The sequence below is a fragment of the Aythya marila genome (genome assembly GCF_965140915.1).
Source record: "Aythya marila genome assembly, chromosome: 4".
In the NCBI taxonomy this organism is placed as follows: Eukaryota; Metazoa; Chordata; class Aves; order Anseriformes; family Anatidae; genus Aythya; species Aythya marila.
The window spans coordinates 45119051-45137146 of NC_139045.1; the positions used below are offsets into that span (position 1 = coordinate 45119051).

An 18096-nucleotide genomic window follows, 5' to 3' on the forward strand; every position below is an offset into this window, starting at 1 on the left:
GCACATCAGCATTTACATTTCTTGTGGTCTTGCAAAGGGGAGGTACAGCTGCAAAAGCAGAAAAATGCTGATGCCTTTTGTATGAAGGAAAAAAAAAAAAAGAATAATGAAAAGTGTATGACAGTTAAAAAAAAAATCAAATAATATCCCACTCCGTATGTATGTATTATATGCACATCCTATGATATCTGCTTTGAGGAACTAGCACTGGAATTAGTTAATCACGTGAGCTCACTACTATTTGAAATATCCCTGGTATTTGCCATCTCTGTGTAGAATTGTCCCCTCCAGGGAATCCATTTTGCTTGCCTTTGGGGTAGGTTTCTTTCTGCTTGTGTGGCTTACATTTTAAATTTGAAGTCCTTCAGCTGCATTACAAATCACACGTTTGTAAAGATACGAAGTGGATTATGACTATTTGTTCTGTAAAATTAGCATAGGAAATATGGCACTGGATAAGGAAAATAGCAATAAGGGTTCATTTTGCAATTTTTACACATAAAATTTGATTATTCTTTTTATATTATCTCTTTTCTTCTACTGTTCATCACAGTTATTGCCAGAAGACATGAGAATTATGATTTCTCAGGGACAAAAAAATATTTGAAGTGTCACTGAAACAGATATTAATACTTACATGACTGATCTATGTATGTGGCTTGGAATTTCAAACTGTTATCATTGATATACATGTATACAGCCCAGTAGTTTGCTGGGGTTTAGAATGGCATTGTTTACCTGCTTGCGTTTTTGAATATGCACAAGAGAAGAGGCAAGCACACACTTGCACATTTAGCAAAACAAAATCCCTTTTCCATTCTCTCATGCGTATAGATTCCTTTAAAAGAGAAGGCAGTAGGTGATAGGACAAAATATTCCTTGTTGCTCTAGTCGCCGTTGCTGTCAGCTGAGAAAAGGATATGTAAGTGGCAGAATGTGATGGCTGGCAAATATTAGCCATTATTCACCACAGTCAAACAATCCAGAGCATGGAACTAGCACATTTAATCTCTGTACATTTAATCACTGGGATTGTCGAAGAAAAATAGGTGAATGATGAGGATGGTACGAGGTAATATCCTTGGTGTCAGAAGGACCACATGCCCAAGTCAATATACAGAGAACAGCACTGTCTACCAATCGTTCCTGCATCCTCCCTCTGCAAGGGCATCCTCAAAGCATACCATAAATTACTTTCAACTCCAAATCGACCTGACTGAATGATTTTAGGGAGGATTCTTCTCCACTGGCTGTGTCTGCACATATCCTGAAGCCCGTGAAGAGTGCATGTATCTGAGGGAAGACAGCGAAGACACAGTCTCCCTGAGCATGCTCAGACAGCGAGGCTATCACTTCGGGCTTCTGAGATTTTTTGCTTCTAGGACTAAAGCAGCCCCGCAATGTAGCAAGGCACAAGAACACCAACCTCATGTACAGCAGGGCATGGGCACCCCCTCACTGGCTCTGTGGGGACACTCAGCCTTCCAGACCTGGTGTAAAATTACAATGCTGATGCGAAAGAGAGAAAGCAGGTGTGCCAGTTCTAGATTCAAGACTTCTCTGAACAGTGGACATGGGGACAGCAATTGCTGGAAAAGGCAACTTGATAAGGACAACTGATTGTATTTTAAAACTGTTGAGCAGACAAAACAAGGGAGACTCTGAAGAACATACAGCTATAAAGAAATACTCTGGTCCCTGGTGGAGTAATTATGGTGTGTTATGTATGTCTTTTCTGAATCGAGGTACAACAATTGAATGAAAAGCCTGGCAAAACAAATGTTTTTGTAGCATGGAAGTAATTGTGCTTTCCAGAAAACCTTACTTTTTCAGTCCTCAGGCAGTGATCTATCAAGGTCCTCCACAGTTTTAGGGCTTAGCAGTTTCCAGGAAAGCTGTCAGAGTTTTAGAAGGCGACTATATACATTTAAAAGCATAATACTGAAATACTCTTATCTTTTTGTTCTTTGTTATGTGTTAGTATTATTGTAGTGTATGGAAAGATGTTCTGGAAGAGAACAAGACAGACCTTTGTTTGTTGTTCCTTTAATTATCATTAAGGCATTCCTTGCTGCTAGGCAGCATCCCCCCCAACCCCAGCAGAGGTCTGCAATGCAGAGGAAAGGACCACTCTTCTAGGCACTGCACAGGCCTTGGCACTTAATAATCTATCTAGGAGGCCAGCCTAGTTCCCTTTACAGTCTCATGCAACGGGAGCTGTCTTTTCGGGGATGCAGTATGCTGTGGCACTGTGAGGGCTACAGGTAGACATGGACTTGGAGATCACTAAAGCATTTTCTTCATTTTCCAAATTCAGTCCTCTGTGTAAGAAGTTGTTTAGAAACAGTTCCCCACAAGAATGGGGCTTTATTCCTTTCCTAGGGGAAAAAAGCACAGTAATCCCTACACAAAGCACTTACGTGAAATGAAGTTTTTACTAGAAAGCCAGTTCCTGCCAACACAAATGGCCTTAAGCTTGTGTAAATTCCCATCCGTTTGTGCCTGTGGTGTTCCAGGCTTCCTTCCCTGATCCTCACAAATGACACCCTGCTCATCACTTGTGCATCTGGAGCCACTTCCAAGTCTGTTCTAACCCCGGCCCTCTTCCTACCCAGCTAGCAGAAATTACCTCTGCATATGGCATGAGTTAAGAGGCCTAATCTAGCAATTAAATACACGTTAACAAAGATATTCTAGTGTGATGCAAGGGTCATTAAATCCGTTTAATTGGTGTCCTGCTGTAGGAGTGTGTGGTTTTGGTTATTGGCAGTGAACAAAAATTTGTAGTTGCTTTGCATGAATTTCAGTTTTGGAAATGGAGTTGCTCCTTAACCTTTGTGAAGACACCTGCTTTTCACTTGTTGCTGTGGGGCTCTAATTTAAGAAGGCAAGAAAGGGCATTTTCCACTACCAATGGCAAGTTTTTAGGAAAGGATGACATTTTGTAAGCATGTGGAGTGTTTTAGCAGATCCTTATACAATAAGGCTTGCCAGATTTGTGGGTTTTTCTTCCAATAAACAAGAAGAGGTAGTTTACTTGTGGGGCTTACCCAGTTTTATATATTTGTAGAATGCCTGCAAAATCTCTGCAGAAACGTACCAGCCTCTTTGAACAACCTAGCAATGATTAGATATTTTGGCAGCATGTTGGCTGGAGGCAGCTAATTGTTTCCTGATAGGAACCCATCTGTTTTTTAGGCCTCAGAAAGCACCCACCACCTCTTTTTAATGATCTATATTTCGTAAGTAATCTTTCATGTCCTTCCACAAAGTCTGTCTCTTTCTGTCCTAAACTGCTGTCTTCATTGCTCTTCTTGAAGCATCAGGCTTTAGAATGAATTGGCTCCTGTTACAACTCCTGAAGTGGATGTCTAACTTGGAAATAGTCTGTCAATCCTTAGTATTCTTTGCAGTGCTTGCTGAAACATGAGAAATTCTGATTATATATTGGGATTTTTTTTTTCTTTTTTCTTTTTTTTTCTTTTTTTTTTTTTTTTTTTCAGCAAGAGTGTGACCAGATAGTGGAAGAGGCACTCAGGGAGTTTTTACAGTCCCCACCCTTGGAGATACTCAGAAGTCAAGTAGATGAGGCACTAAGCAACCTGCCATAACTGGTCTTGTTTTGAGCAGGGGTTGGACTAGATGACCTCTGGATGTCCCTTCCAACCTAAATAATTTGGGTGATTCTATGAAGTGTACTTAAAGTAGAGCCAGGCAGCAAGGAGAGGAGAACAGAGCTCAGGGCCTAAGATGGTAAAGGCTTTCATGCATGTTTCACAAGTTGTAGGCAAAATTTCAGCTGGCACTTAGATTACGCACTGTACTGCTTGTACTGTATCTACATTATAGAGGAAAGTGAAGGTATCTACACACGGGGACAAAAATGGCACAGAGTGTTCAACCAATTATGTTATGTATTGACCTGACCTTTGCATTTCTGGCCCAAAGCCTGACTCCAATATCAGTTGCATCACTCCTGAGTCGCCTTAACATTACTGAGCACTGGCTTTGTCTGGCCATCCTGTGAGTGCTGGTTCCTCAGCAGTAGCAGTGGCCTCATTCTCTCAATAAAGAGTTATTCATGTTTGTAATACTTCTCAATGATGCTCACTTGCAGTATTTCAGCACTGGTTTATCATGGACTCTAGCATCATGTGCTGTCTGCAGACTGGCAGCCAGTTGCAAACTCATCCTCCCGTGTCAGGAAGACATCTACACTGGTCCAGGAGAGCTTCTCTACAAGGCCCGAATGCAGCTAAGCAGTGACACAGCCACCAGGTGTTGGGATGGATTCAGGATATGTTGGTGACAGAGTCTCTGTTTGCAGGACTAAGACCTGTGACATATTTTAAAGGACAGAGATGCAATTCCAGTAATTCAGGGATGTACTGATACACAAACTGTTCGTACTGTTCTCCTTCGTTTTATTACCAGAACTCCTGAATTTAATTAGAGTCTCACAGCTTGTTGTTTCCTACTGCTTGTTCTTTATGCAAACTGTATACGTGTCATCGTGGGCCAGAGCTATTTTTGGTGTAGCATTTATCTTTTTGTAATGTGACCCTGCCCTATTTCCTCTCTGAAAGTTACGAGGAGCCTGTTGGCTGTGTGCTCTGAAGCGCTGATTCCAGCTCTCTGAACACGCTGTGCACTTATCCGAGTGTGAGGGTTATGTGGGGATTTCTGGTGACCTGCTGGGCTTCAGCAATTTTTACTTATGGTGGAGAGGGTGAAGATCCCCAGGCAGTGTAATCCATCTGACAACCACTTCCACAGCGCGTGTGGTATCACAAAGGCAAACGCTGTAAAAACAGCACTGCCATGAGGGATACCAATGACAAAGTCTGGACGAAGGGCGCTTCAATGTGTGTTCTGATGGCTGCAGGGAGGCTGTGGTGTATGTGCATTTGTAATGCCTTTGCGTGGACAGTGCTGGAGTGGGGGATGCTCCTCCAAAAGCATCAACAGTAAAGCAGTATGAACATTTTAGTGGGTAAGTAATCTTCCTCAGCCTAGCACAAGATGCTGAAATAGGCTGTTTCTCAGCTTGCTGCTACTTTTTCTGTTGCATTCCAACTTTGTGCTTTGTCATTCCCATTTCAAGGTTGTAATCATTCATTCTGCACTTGGAAAAGTTTGCCTCACTTAATGAGGATTGTTCCAATTTCGAATAAGGAGGATTTTCTTCTGGAACTGACATTCTGTACTTCAAAACTTGTTAATAAATACTTTTAATCATGTTAATTATGAATGTGTAATGATTAAACCTTTTGATATTACGATGTCACACTGCAAAAGAACTGTCAAGATAGGTATAATTATTAAGTGTCTGGAGCTGTAATGGGTCTAGGATGTAAGCAAGGCCAAGACTGAAGAGAGCAATGCTGTCTTTTCTGAAACTGATCAGTTGTAGCTTGAAAAAGTCCCTGAGGAAAAGGCCCTGCACAGGCCCTGAAAAGATCCATGGACTACCGATTACACAAATGTCCTCAAGGTAGGCATGTAATTACTGATGGCTGACTTAGACTGTGGATAGATACAACATACAGTGCTGCAAACAGGAAATGGAAATAAGTGCTCCCGATCCTCAAGAGAGCTTGGAGTGGAAAACTCTTTTGAAACTCACAGCTGGCCTCTGTGGCTGAAGTTGGCTTGAGGGTATTTGTGGGTTGAAACGCCTAAAAAACAGACGGATTCATGCTGTAGTCTGATGTTTTTAAGTTTACCTCTGCATTTTAAAACACTGCATGAAAAACTAATACTGGATTGCAAGGTCTAAACATACTGAGACTATATGAAGTGCTCTTCTACTTGCATTATTTGACATTTTTATATCAATATGTAACAATGAAAGAAGAAAGTTGCTTGCAAAGAAAGAAGAAAGTTGCTTGCTTCTAACTACCACTTTAATATAATTAAAAAACCGAGCTCTTTTAAAAGGATTAACAGGCAGTATGTGTGTATATATATGTGTTTGTTTATACTGCCAACGTATGCATGGTAATTTCTGTATAGATAGATTAAGTCCCAAGCAGTGCTCCAGTACAGTTCAGGGGAAAATCTAACTCAACCATTTAGATCTTCTTACTTTGTAATCGCACCATCCTGTGGCAGTCTGTGGTATTGCCTTACTGTTCTGTAACTTAAAAGATTGCAAATATGTCCCCGTCTGCTAAACTGGGACCTTACTCTGCCAGTGCTGAATACTGAAACGTGAAAGTTCATAAACTGCACGGTGTTGGGCTGATTTTTTTGTTGTTTCGCAAGCCCTTTTTTTTCCCCCCATCAGCTGTGCCCTCAAGGAACAAGTATGTTACTTCACACTAAGGGACTGGTGTGGAAATTATACTAAGGTACTACCCAAAGTGTGGTCCTTGCAATAGAAAGAAGATGCTGTTGCTTCTTCTGGGAGATGTATGGATCAGTTTTTGATAGTTCTTTGGTAATTTTTCTCACTCTGTCCATTTGAATCTTGTATTTTCAAAGGACCGCTGTAGTTTAATGCAAATAATCCCTGGAAAGATATGATTCAGCTCTTCATCAAGGCCTGGGAAGTTACCCTGTTTGCTAAAGATAAATAAGAAGAAGAATATTGAGAAAGACCAAAAATGCAGAGCAATTGGAGTTCAATTCTTCGCAGATTATCACAGCCTGTGTTCCCTTCCCTTTCATGCTGCAGTGTAAGGCACTGTGTTAAAGCTGCCAGTTCTCATCTGCTCCCTGCAACTGCTGCTCTTCTTCACAGTCTGAATAGCAAACATATTTTCCTCTGTATTTGCTTTTTGCTTTCGTGATACACCAACAAACTTAGGAAACTCAAGAGCTCTATGGATGATCTGCGTCTTGGGTAAGGATGAATAGTGAGAACTGCTGGGACATGCATGCCATGCCATGTGTGTGCTCCGAACACCAGGCCCAATAGCAACAAAAAGACATGTAAGCAAGTACGTGAGAGGAGAAAAGGGTCTGTGTTTTAAGACTCTGGGCTGTGTGGTTGGTAATGAGTTTTGCGTATCAAGATGTCAAGAAGAGGGTTTTAGTTTGCATCTGGACTGGGGAAAGGTACAAGGCAAAGGATAAATGCCAAATCTGAGCTAGCATTTGAAATCTCATAAAATAGTTCAGCTATATCTAGTTTCATGTATAATACTGTTTCTTACACGTTTTATATGTATCCAAGTAGGGCGAATAACACAGGATTCTCAGTTTAGATCCACGCCTGGCTAGGCCTGCAGTCCAGGGTTGCAACCCAGGGGTTAGAATTTGCACCTTCTTTAAAAAATGCAGATTTGAGTTAATGCTTTGTTTGTAATTTTTCTCTAGAAAGCACTTTGATACATGTTTTGGAATTTTGGCTGGCAGTTTTTCATGGTTGAAATAGCATTGTTTTCTGGGAATTTACTTCTTGCGGGTGGTGGTGGTAGTTAACATTTACATGCATACAGCGCTTATCACTGCTCTTCTGTTTTGACTTAGATTGCACATACCATAGCATGTTAATCTAAGGTTGTTCCCATCATTGTTGTTAAGATTTAACTTAGTAAAAGCCATTCTAGTTTTAATAGAGATCGTTCCCAAATAAGCTTTGCTAGAGGTATGTTAATCATTAAGTGCATCAAATTCCAGTGGTTCCCTCTGTGAGACTCCAAATGTTAAAAAGTTCTGAGTGTGGAGTCCTCAAAGAAAAAAAGAAAATATACAATGATGTGCATCATAGAAATGTCTGTGCATTACTTAATTCTTATGAATGAAGACAGTGTAATTCAGTATCTGTTTTTCAAACTCTTCACAAGTCAGAGGGAAGGGTATCAGCTTGCAGTGCAACTTCTTACCCAAACCAGGGAAAGCATGTAGAACATTCCAGTAAGGATGGATTTTAAAAAATGCCTGAGTAGCTAAATTCAGAGGAGTTGGAAGTAACAAAAGAGAGATTTCTTTATGCAAATTTGTTTGTTTGTTTGTTTGTTTGTTTGTTTTTTATCTATTTCTATACTTTTCACAGTGCCACTCCTAAGATACCCTGATGTTATCTTACATGCTATGGAAAGATTTAAGGAAGTTTTACTGCATACCTAACCTGTGGTTTTGTTCTTTGTCATGTCTTCTTACTTTTAGCACACCTGCTAATGAGCCTAGAATGCTACTAGATATATCCAAGAAGAACTTAAATTTCCATAAATGAAATTGCAACAAAGCATGTTATATCAGCTTTTTGACCCCCAGCCCTAAAATGTTACCTGCTGTTCTAGCATTCAGACATGTTCTGAATTTGAGTGACTTGCAGTGGTTTGTCCTATTCTGTACAGGATGGAGCTAAAATTCCTTTCCCAAGAATTTACCATTGTGTGTGCAGAGCATATCCAAGTTTTCTGTTTCTCTTCTGGTACAGCTGAAAGGCAGAGTAGTCTTCTTGTGGGAGCCCACAGGAAGAAAATGCATGCCAGGAAAAGACCTGTAATTCAGATGAAGTTTGGACTGAACACATAGAATATCTGGTCTTTAGAAGTTGCTTGCTTAATGCTCCTATCAAAGGAGGCAGTGATACAGTGGAACTGAGACATGCTGGGGATGTTTTGGGAGCTAGAGCCACCTCTGCTAGGAGAATAATCCCCACTGTGTAAATATAATGCCTGGTTGCTGCTTTGGGTCAGAATGAAATGTGTCTTGCAATTAAGCCAGACTTTGCATGACTGGTGTGAGATGCCTGTAAATGACAGCTGGGATCTCAACACCTATGTCTGCAAATTGGGCCCAATTTGTAATTATTTATAATAATACCTCGACAGAGTTGATGGACTGTTGTTTACAGGTACCCTTCTAAGTTCTTTATAGGACAATAAAACTGAAACCAGATCACACGTATAGTCTATAAATATATATAATTCTGACAGTAAAATCTGGGATGAAAATCAGAATGTTAAGCAGCTTTTAGTCTGTAAGTTGCATTCTCCTGGTTCACACTGAGGACCTACTGTATTCCAACCCAACAGTAATACAGATGTGCACACGGTGGCATCGCTGCTGAAGCTGTACCTAAGGGAACTCCCAGAGCCAGTCATACCATACGCAAAATATGAAGATTTTCTTTCCTGTGCCAAAATGCTCAGCAAGGAGGAAGAAACGGTGAGTTTGCACTTCGAGTAGTATGATGAATTAAAAGGCTAGCATGTTGTAACCTGTTACAGATTTGAGAAGGAGGAAAGGTGCTGATTACCTATCCTAATTTAAGATGTGCTTGAATTAATTGACGCCATCTATGTATGAAAGTTGTTGCTACTGATGTGTTTGGAAGTCTGAAACAAAACACAACATACCCTTTGCTGTATTTATTCCATGTCACCAAAACCAGTTCAAATGAACATCACTGTAGTCAATAACTTCCAGCTTGCATGGAAGACACTTTGTTTTCTTTCAATGGATCATTATCCTGAACTGTAAGAGGTAGGGTTTTAGGAGTTGCTGTTCAACTCTTGCAAATAAATGAGGGGTAATTTTCTTCTAAGCATTTTAGGACACATTTTACTAACTTTTGCTTAAAGACCAAACGACTCTATTCATTGCCTATCACTGAATCAGAAGGCATCATAAAGATGTCTGAAGTAGGCCACCTTCCAAAAATTCTTTACATTTGCATAACATAGTATGTGACAGAACCCATATTTTGTTTATCTGTGTGCCCTGCAGTGGCATAGAGAATTTTATATTAGTCTGAAGAAGTACCAAGTGAAATTAAGTGTTTGATTTTACATTGTTCTGTGTGTTTATGGGTATTCAAGTCAGCCAGATATTTTTTCTACCAAGTAAATATAAATTGGCTCATTCATTTGATTGCAGTCTTTTCCTCTAACTTTCTAAGGTTATTATTTCTGTTTAATTGCATCTTGACATTTCAAATACTGCTAGAACTGGACCCTTCCACAAAATCACAGAATCGTCTAGGTTGGAAGAGACCTCCAACATCCCCTAGTCCAGCCCCTGACCTAACACTAACCAGTCCTCCACTAAACCATATCCCTAAGCTCTACATCTAAACGTCTTTTAAAGACCTCCAGGGATGGTGACTCCACCACTGCCCTGGGCAGCCCATTCCAATGCCTCACAACCCTTTCAGTAAAGAAGCTCTTCCTAAGATCCAACCTAAACCTCCCCTGGCACAACTTCAGCCCATTCCCCCTCATCCTGTCACCAGGCACGTGGGAGAACAGACCAACCCCCACCTCACTACAGCCTCCCTTAAGGTATCTGTAGAGAGCAATAAGGTCACCCCTGAGCCTCCTTTTCTCCAGGCTGAACAAGCCCAGCTCCCTCAGCCGCTCCTCGTAGGACTTGTTCTCCAGGCCCCTCACCAGCTTCGTCGCCCTTCTCTGGACCCACTCAAGCACCTCCATGTCCTTCTTGTAGCGAGGGGCCCAAAACTGAACACAGTACTCGAGGTGCGGCCTCACCAGAGCTGAGTACAGGGGAACAATCACTTCCCTAGACCTGCTGGCCACACTTGGCCAGCTCCTTGGCCAGTTCTCTCAGTACCCTCGGGTGGATCCCATCCAGCCCCATTGACTCGCATACATCTAAGTGCTGTAGAAGTACAGATGTTCCCCTCCCTAACACTCCAGTTAATTGAGAAGAGTATGAGTCCCTCCTTTCTGAGGGGCACTCTCTGAGCCTTCTTTTAATGCCTACCCAATACTGAACAAGAGTTTAAAGGCACTGGTTGGCAAGGACCATCACCAGGGGCCGTTTCCACAGAGCACAGAAATTACTGTGTGCAGTTCTGCTCATCTCATTCCCAAGGTGGGCACAAACTGGAATAGCTGTTTCTAGTATGGACCAGAACTAGGTTGATATATACATATACATGTATATAATTTGTCATCTGAAAACACCAACTAATTCAAACCAGAACTGTTCCTTGAAGCCTCAGCCTTCTTATCATCAGGAGGAGGAATGGAGCAGCTGGTCAAAATAAGAAAGAACAAAGGCAGATGGCAGGATGGGATGAAACCAAGTCAGTTATATATGTATGTATTTTTATCCAGAGTTAACCCTTGTTAGCAGAATATAGCCTCACCTCAAAAGGGGTTCTACAAGCCGTTTCCGATGGTAACGCGTATAGCATTTGTCTTACTACTGCAGCTTCAGTGATGTGTTTATTGTCTTGTAATTGGAATTGCTGACATTTTCTCAGTCTCTGTAGCAAAATACTAAGAAAACTCTGCCTCCCCACTGTGTTTTAAACCACATATATAGGGCCTGAAAGAATTGGTGAAGCAAGTAAAGAGCCTGCCAGCTGTCAATTATAATCTCCTGAAATACATCTGTAGGTAAGTGCTTTCATGAGAATATAAGAAAGGCAGAAGTAAATATATATATATACTGTCTGCTTCATAGGACCCTACCCTGGTTTTCCTATTTCTAGCTACAGTTACTGGCCTTAGCTCTGCACTCCTGAAGCATGGTGTCATTGAAAACTGCACGTCTGGTAGAATAGTTGTGTGGAAACATATAAGATCTTAAAAATAAGTCTTCAGGAGTTGCAATTTGTGAACTTAAAGGAAGTTCCCAGTATTCAAAAAAAAAAAAAAAAAGTATAATCTTAAACCATTATGAAAATTAATCTTTTTTTTGTTTTTTTGTTTTTGATTTTGCATTTTGAAGATATTTTGAGTCAAATAATTGATTGAATGTGCTGAAGAAAGTTGCCATCTTCAAGAGAGTTAGCTTAAAGTTAGTTCAGAGTGAGATTTATTTTTTTATTGATGTATAATTTTCAAAAAAAAAAAAAGCTGAGGAGAATAGCCTTGAGCTTTCATGATATTCCATGAGGATGTGGAATGGAATACTTCAGCAGTGTTAAGAAAATACCATACATTTTGATTGTTTTTCTTTCCTCCCTTTTTAAATGTTCATCAAAGGCATTTTTCTTTCACGCAGATTCCTTGATGAAGTCCAGTCTTATTCGGGTGTAAATAAAATGAGTGTGCAGAATCTGGCTACTGTTTTTGGACCCAACATCCTTCGCCCTAAAGTGGAAGATCCTTTGACTATCATGGAGGGTGAGTTGACTGTAAATAACCTGAGGTAGAAAGCATATCTTTAGATTTACAAACAGTACATACCAGTCTCTGCTGTATGAACAGTAAATTCTATATATTTGTCTCTATGGACGTTTCTTCAATGTGAAGAAACTGCTGGATTAAATCTTGCAAGATACTGTAAAAGTGACTGACATTTACAGTATTGCAAACAGATTTTGCATTAAATCCTGCTGCCGTGGCAACTTAATTAAAAATGTACTTTTCCTCTAAACACTTGCTGCAAATATGGCATGTTCTTATTCAGCACATGTGGTAGAGGTGCAGTTAATATTTCACCTGCAGTTTTTAAGGACAAAGTTGGTGCAGGTTCATACTGCAGTGACCCATGTAGAATCCCCCAGAAGGCAGAGAAGTATTGCACGCCTTCTTACACAACAGTGATCAAATGGCTGCACTCTGTTATTTACAGCAGTGTCTAGCTGTAACCTTTTGCTGTGATTAAAACTAATATCACTGTCACAGTTAGTTGTTTTTTTTTAAACCTTATGGTTTTCATTCTTCATAAATTACACGGTGCCTTTTCTCCCTCCAACCACTAGTTTCTTAGTATGTATGGTTTGCTTAACTTTCTCAGAAATTAGGATTGTACATTGACCTGGCACTGACAGTTTTACCAAAATTCGAAAAGGTAGTTTGTGATTGGTTTGTTCGGGAGTGTGTGGATTTATTTTTTTCTTTGATGATTTTCCTCTTTTCCAGATATAATAATTCCCCATAGACTTTCTTTATTTACTTTTTTTTGTTGTTGTTGTTGTTCTTCTGAGGTCTTGCAATTCCTCCTCTTTCCATTTGTCAACACAACAAGTGTGTTGCTGAAGACAGAAACATGGTGTTTCCAAATCATGTAACAAAAGTGGTGAATACCCAGGGCAGCTGAACAGTACTCTGAACAGTGGCTTAAACAAGCCAGGAATTTCTAATTTGGAAAGGCTTTTTAGTTGCCATCTGCACTGTCATATCTGGGTTCTCATTGTCATAGGGAATGGTTTGATCATGCAATTGACTCAAAAGGCTTTGCAAGGGCAGGTGTCCAATTTACATGCATATTTGCTGTGACTGTGCATGAGTATCATCAATCTTTGCAGCTTCAAGTACCCTTAAAATTACATTTGTGGCTTACCCCTCATTTCTGTAGATACTTCTCTCAAATCCATCGTGACCATCGGACATTGGGGTGCAGAGATAAGCTTTACGGTGTCCTTGAAGCCCTCATTTAGGCATCTTACATTGTCTCCCCATGGGAGATGGGAAATCCCATTGGGATGGGAAAAGGAGTTAGCCACTCATTTAATAATTGGGAAGAAAAAAAAAAAAGGTATCTTCTGGGTCTGTATTTTTTTAGAACTGGCTGCTGAGAGGAGTTTTTTTGTTAAAGTTTGAGCAAGAAAGATGTTTTAAGTGGGTGGAAACAAAATACCGTTTTTGCAATGACTGAAGAAACTTCTGCATTCTGCTTCTCAACAGCCTAAAACGGTGGTGGCTGCTGTAGAAGATGGCATGGTTACTATACTCACCGAAGGGAAATAATTTATTATTTTGTTTTTACTCATGAGAAACAGCTTTACTTAAACAGATTTATGACTTCTCCTTAGGTATAATCTTTAAGATTTGACATGAGATGGTGCTGATGTCCAGTTAGGCTGCATGTAATTAAATGTACAGGAACTTCTAAGAGAGGCTGCACATTGAACAGTGCAGCTGTGTTCTGAAGGAATACAGCTACACCTGCCAGGGGAATTACTAAGTGAATTTTCCTGCTGCATGATTCCTCTAATGCATGATTTTGCCTTAGCAAAAAACCACACAAAAACACTAAAAAACTGTTTCCAAGTACCTGCCTGATTTATCTCTTAGTAGTTGTATTTTAAAAGGCTAGGTTATAAGGATATTCCAAGTATTCCAAGCAGTTGATATTGCACAGTGGGAAACTACTGATGAAAAGAGCACAGCCTACCTCTGAAAGCTCTGCAGGAGTTTAAAAATGGGATGGTTGTTCTAACTACCTTGACCTTGTTCCTGAAAGATTCTTAATAGTCCTTAATGAGGTTCAGTTTAAAGAAATAACAGTTGCACATCTTTATTATCCCAAGTCCAGTTATAAATGGTAGCATGTAAACTGCAGTGCAGTCAAGGGGTGTGCACACCAAGGGGTTATTGGAGATGCAGTCATTTATTAAAGCAAGTAGCAAGCTGTGGTTCTATCTAAGTTCCTTACCATGCCATAATGTGGCAGTGTCCTGCTTGCATCTAGTCTCACTGTGTACTGGTTAAAGGCATTCACATGAAATAAACTCCATCACATCATTGAGGTTTTGCTCCAGACTAAATCTTCTGTGTTGCAGCAATGTGAATCCCTCGCCTGCCCCCTTTCTATTAATCTACTACATGAAAGTGCTTAGCCAGAATGAGACTTTGGTTTTAAGTGATTTCCACATTGAAACACATCACTTATAATGGCATTATTCTTTACTACTCATTATCTCCTTCTGTGGTCTTCTTGGGATGCAATAACTGCCACAGTAGTAGCTCCTTTCCAAAAATTGTGGTTGTTTGGGGGTCTGTGAGGCGTGCTGGCTAGTTTTGATGGAAGGCAGAGGTGGTGCTCATCTGACCTGCTGGCCAGATGAATTTCAGGCATGTTCTATAGATTCAGGGTGTCATACAGGTGGACATACTAAGTAAATGTTTGTGTAAATTGATTTTTTGCTAAATATTTGTGGAATTTGACCCATAAAATGCATTTATGCTCTAAATAAAACAGGTCATTAATAACCTTGCTTGGTGCCTTCTTTCAGGTACGGTAGTAGTCCAGCAGCTGATGTCAGTGATGATAAGCAAGCATGAAGAGCTGTTTCCCAAGGACACAGACCCTGAGATGGGACCTGAGGTGTGCAACAATAACAATGAAATGCCAAAGAAAGCAATCGTGGGGCAGCTGCAGAACAAGGAGAATAACAACACCAAGGAGACAGCAGTGAGGCGCTGCTCCTGGGATAAACCTGAGTCTCCCCAAAGGGGAAGCGTGGACAATGAATCTCCAACTGCACAGCCAGGGAGCAAGACAAATAGCCCCAGGAACAGCATCCAGAAATTAGATGTCACCAGAAGCCCACCGCTCATGGTGAAAAAAAATCCAGCTTTTAATAAAGGCAGTGGCATAGTCACCAACGGGTCGTTCAGCAGCTCTGTGGAGGGCCAGGAGAAGAGCCAGACCTTACCCAACTGCACCCTGCAGAGCAGGAGAACGTCCTCCCTGAAAGGAGCAGTGACTAAGATGGGCACACAGAGCATGCAGAATGGCGGTGTGCGGATGGGTGTTTCTAGCACTGACGGGCTCCCCACCACCCTCAACAACCGGGCCGCGGGCTGGGCGCCCAATGGCTATGTCACGCTGAGGGACAACAAGCAAAAGGATTCAGTCAGCGAGTCGGGGCAGCACAACAGGCTCTCTACCTACGACAATGTCCACCAGCAGTTCTCCATGGTGAACTCTGACGACAAACAGAGCGTGGACAGTGCCACCTGGTCAACGTCGTCTTGTGAAATATCCCTCCCCGAGCACTCCACCTCCTGTCGTTCATCCACCACCACCTGCCCCGAGCAGGACTTCTTTGCGGGGAACTTTGAAGACTCTGTGCTGGATGGACCACCAAACGAAGACCTCTCCAACCCGGGTGACTATGAGAACAAAAGTGACCGAAGGAGCGTGGGGGGCCACAGCAGCCGGGCCACCAGCAGCAGTGATAACAGTGAAACATTTGTGGCCAACAGTACTAACAACCACAGTGCTCTCCACAGCCTGGTGTCCAGCTTGAAGCAAGAGATGGCCAAACAAAAACTAGAGTATGAGACAAGGTTAAAGAGGTAAGATGGTTTGGCTCTGCCATCTGATCAGCTCTTGCAGAGAAAAGAGGTTCCCTCTCTTACGGGTTGCTAAAAATCTGCACTAGCTGTGATCACTGCATGCTCTGCACTGAGTTTGCTGGCGTATGGGATTGGTTTTCTGGTATCATGATCCAGTTGGGTTTGTTTCAGAGCAGCTGTTTGCCTCTGTTGCAACACACTACACTGCACCAGAAATAAAGCCAGAACCTTAGGAGTTTGTGTGGAATCTGACTGGTAAAATCAGTAGGCTCTTGCAATGATTTCATTGCTCCATGTCTGTCCTCCAGAGACTGAGGTACAACTGGGCTTCACCTTTCAGTGAAATCAGTCTTGCATTACTCCACCTGTAAATTTTGGGACTGGGAGACTGTTCTAACCTCTCTCCAGAGTCCCTGTTCCTAGTCAGACAGGGATACATCTGTAAGTTACCTGTGCTCACAGTCCCATTTCTGCACTGCTGCTTTGCCTGAGTCTTTCCTTCAAAGATCAGGCCTGTTAAAGAGGACAAGGGGGAGCCATGTCTTTGTGTACGAGTAGTGCACAGTCTTCTCAAACACAAGGTCGCTATGTTAGATAAAATGATAAATAGATCAAAAATAGGGTAACTTTTTAGGACAAAAAACAAGCCAGGTTGATTGCAGGGTTTTTTGTTTGTTTTGTTTTGTTTTGTTTTTGAATTGTCAATCTGTATTCATAAGTACAAATACAGTAGATAAATCAACTGAGAAACCTGGGTTGCAAAATAAAGGTATTTGGGGAGTTACTCTGACCTTTTACATTAAATTAGTGCAACTACAGTGGGAGCTGGGTGTCAACACTTCCAGAAGTAAAAGGCTTACTTAGGCTGTTTGCTGGAGAATTACATGAAGCTATTTGCCACTGTGCACTGTAACCAGTGGCTGCCATCATGCATTTTCTAAACGAGCTATGGAGGAGAGAGTGCCCTATGGGAAGGGATCATTGATGAAGACAGTTACAAGATACATATAAGATACACCTCTTGGAAATTCAATCCAAGCTTTGTAATTGAAAAGGCAAATGCATGAGTTTGTGGTGGTGTGCATTTCTGCACAAGTGAATGGAAGGAGTGCTGTTCAGGAGCTCTTTGCTTTTATTTCGGTTTCTGCAGCTTGGAGCAGAGAAATCTCACCTTGGAGACTGAACTGATGGCCCTACACGAAGAGCTGGATCAAGAGCGGAAGAAGTTCACGATGGTAGAAATCAAAATGCGTAATGCAGAACGGGCCAAAGAAGATGCGGAGAAGAGGAATGACATGCTGCAGAAGGAAATGGAGCAGTTTTTCTCCACTTTTGGAGAACTTACGGTAGAGCCTCGCAGACCAGAAAGAGGCAACACCATCTGGATCCAGTGAGCGTTGGAGGCTTGGACTGTGGGACCTCAGGGAAGGGCTTGGGGGTATTACACTGCATCAGGTGGCTGGTCACCTGTCTGAGGCTAGTACTCAACATAATGTTATAAACCCTTGAAGGAGGAAATCATAGACATTAACCATTCATATCTACAGCGTGTACTTATCAAGTTATGCTCTTTGAATGCTTCATAAGACTACTGTCAAGTGTTACAACTGGATATGTGTATATAAATTTAAAAAAAAAATCACCTTAGAGAGCAAGAGATGTATCTCAAGAAATATTTTAATGCAAGTCTTGTATTTAAACTGGTAAATTGAAATGTTGTTGCAATCAAGCTTTATATCAAGGCTTTTCTCCCTTGCACTTAACATAATAAGCTATTTTTGGCATTGTGTTACCATCAGCTTATTTTGTATATCAAATGTTGTTTTTTTGTTTTGTTTTGTTCCCCCCTCTAGCTGGGGAGTGAAGATAAACAGATACCTTAAGGTATGTGTGCTGATGCTTAACCCTTTGCGTCGTTTTTTAAGAAGACAGCAGGATGAGAAGCAGCAGTATGCTGTGGGTAACAAATGTACTGATTTAACAAAAATTCCACCTGGCTGGAAATTATCAGAGCACCCATATTGAACCCCCTGTCAGGAAATCAGGCCACCAAAATCAGGCAGTTAGTGTTGAAAGGTGCTTGTATGGGAGGAAATGTGGGTAGTGAAGAGTAAGAAGTTGAAAGAGGGGAAGAGGG

General features: G+C 41.3%; 1 protein-coding gene across 6 annotated transcripts in view; it reads left to right on the forward strand.

Annotated features, from left to right (window-relative positions):
- ARHGAP24 (Rho GTPase activating protein 24) overlaps positions 1 to 17844 on the forward strand; it is a 165026-nt gene extending 147182 nt beyond the window's left edge. For all 6 annotated transcript variants that reach the window (XM_082759857.1, XM_082759858.1, XM_082759859.1 and 3 more), the window contains 5 exons: positions 8991 to 9123; positions 11248 to 11321; positions 11932 to 12053; positions 14891 to 15959; positions 17110 to 17844. In XM_082759857.1, coding sequence (XP_082615983.1) covers positions 8991 to 9123; positions 11248 to 11321; positions 11932 to 12053; positions 14891 to 15959; positions 17110 to 17353 — 1642 coding nt within the window. In that variant the 3' untranslated portion in view covers positions 17354 to 17844. The remainder of the gene's footprint in view (positions 1 to 8990; positions 9124 to 11247; positions 11322 to 11931; positions 12054 to 14890; positions 15960 to 17109) is intronic.
- The last annotated feature ends 252 nt before the right edge of the window (positions 17845 to 18096 follow it).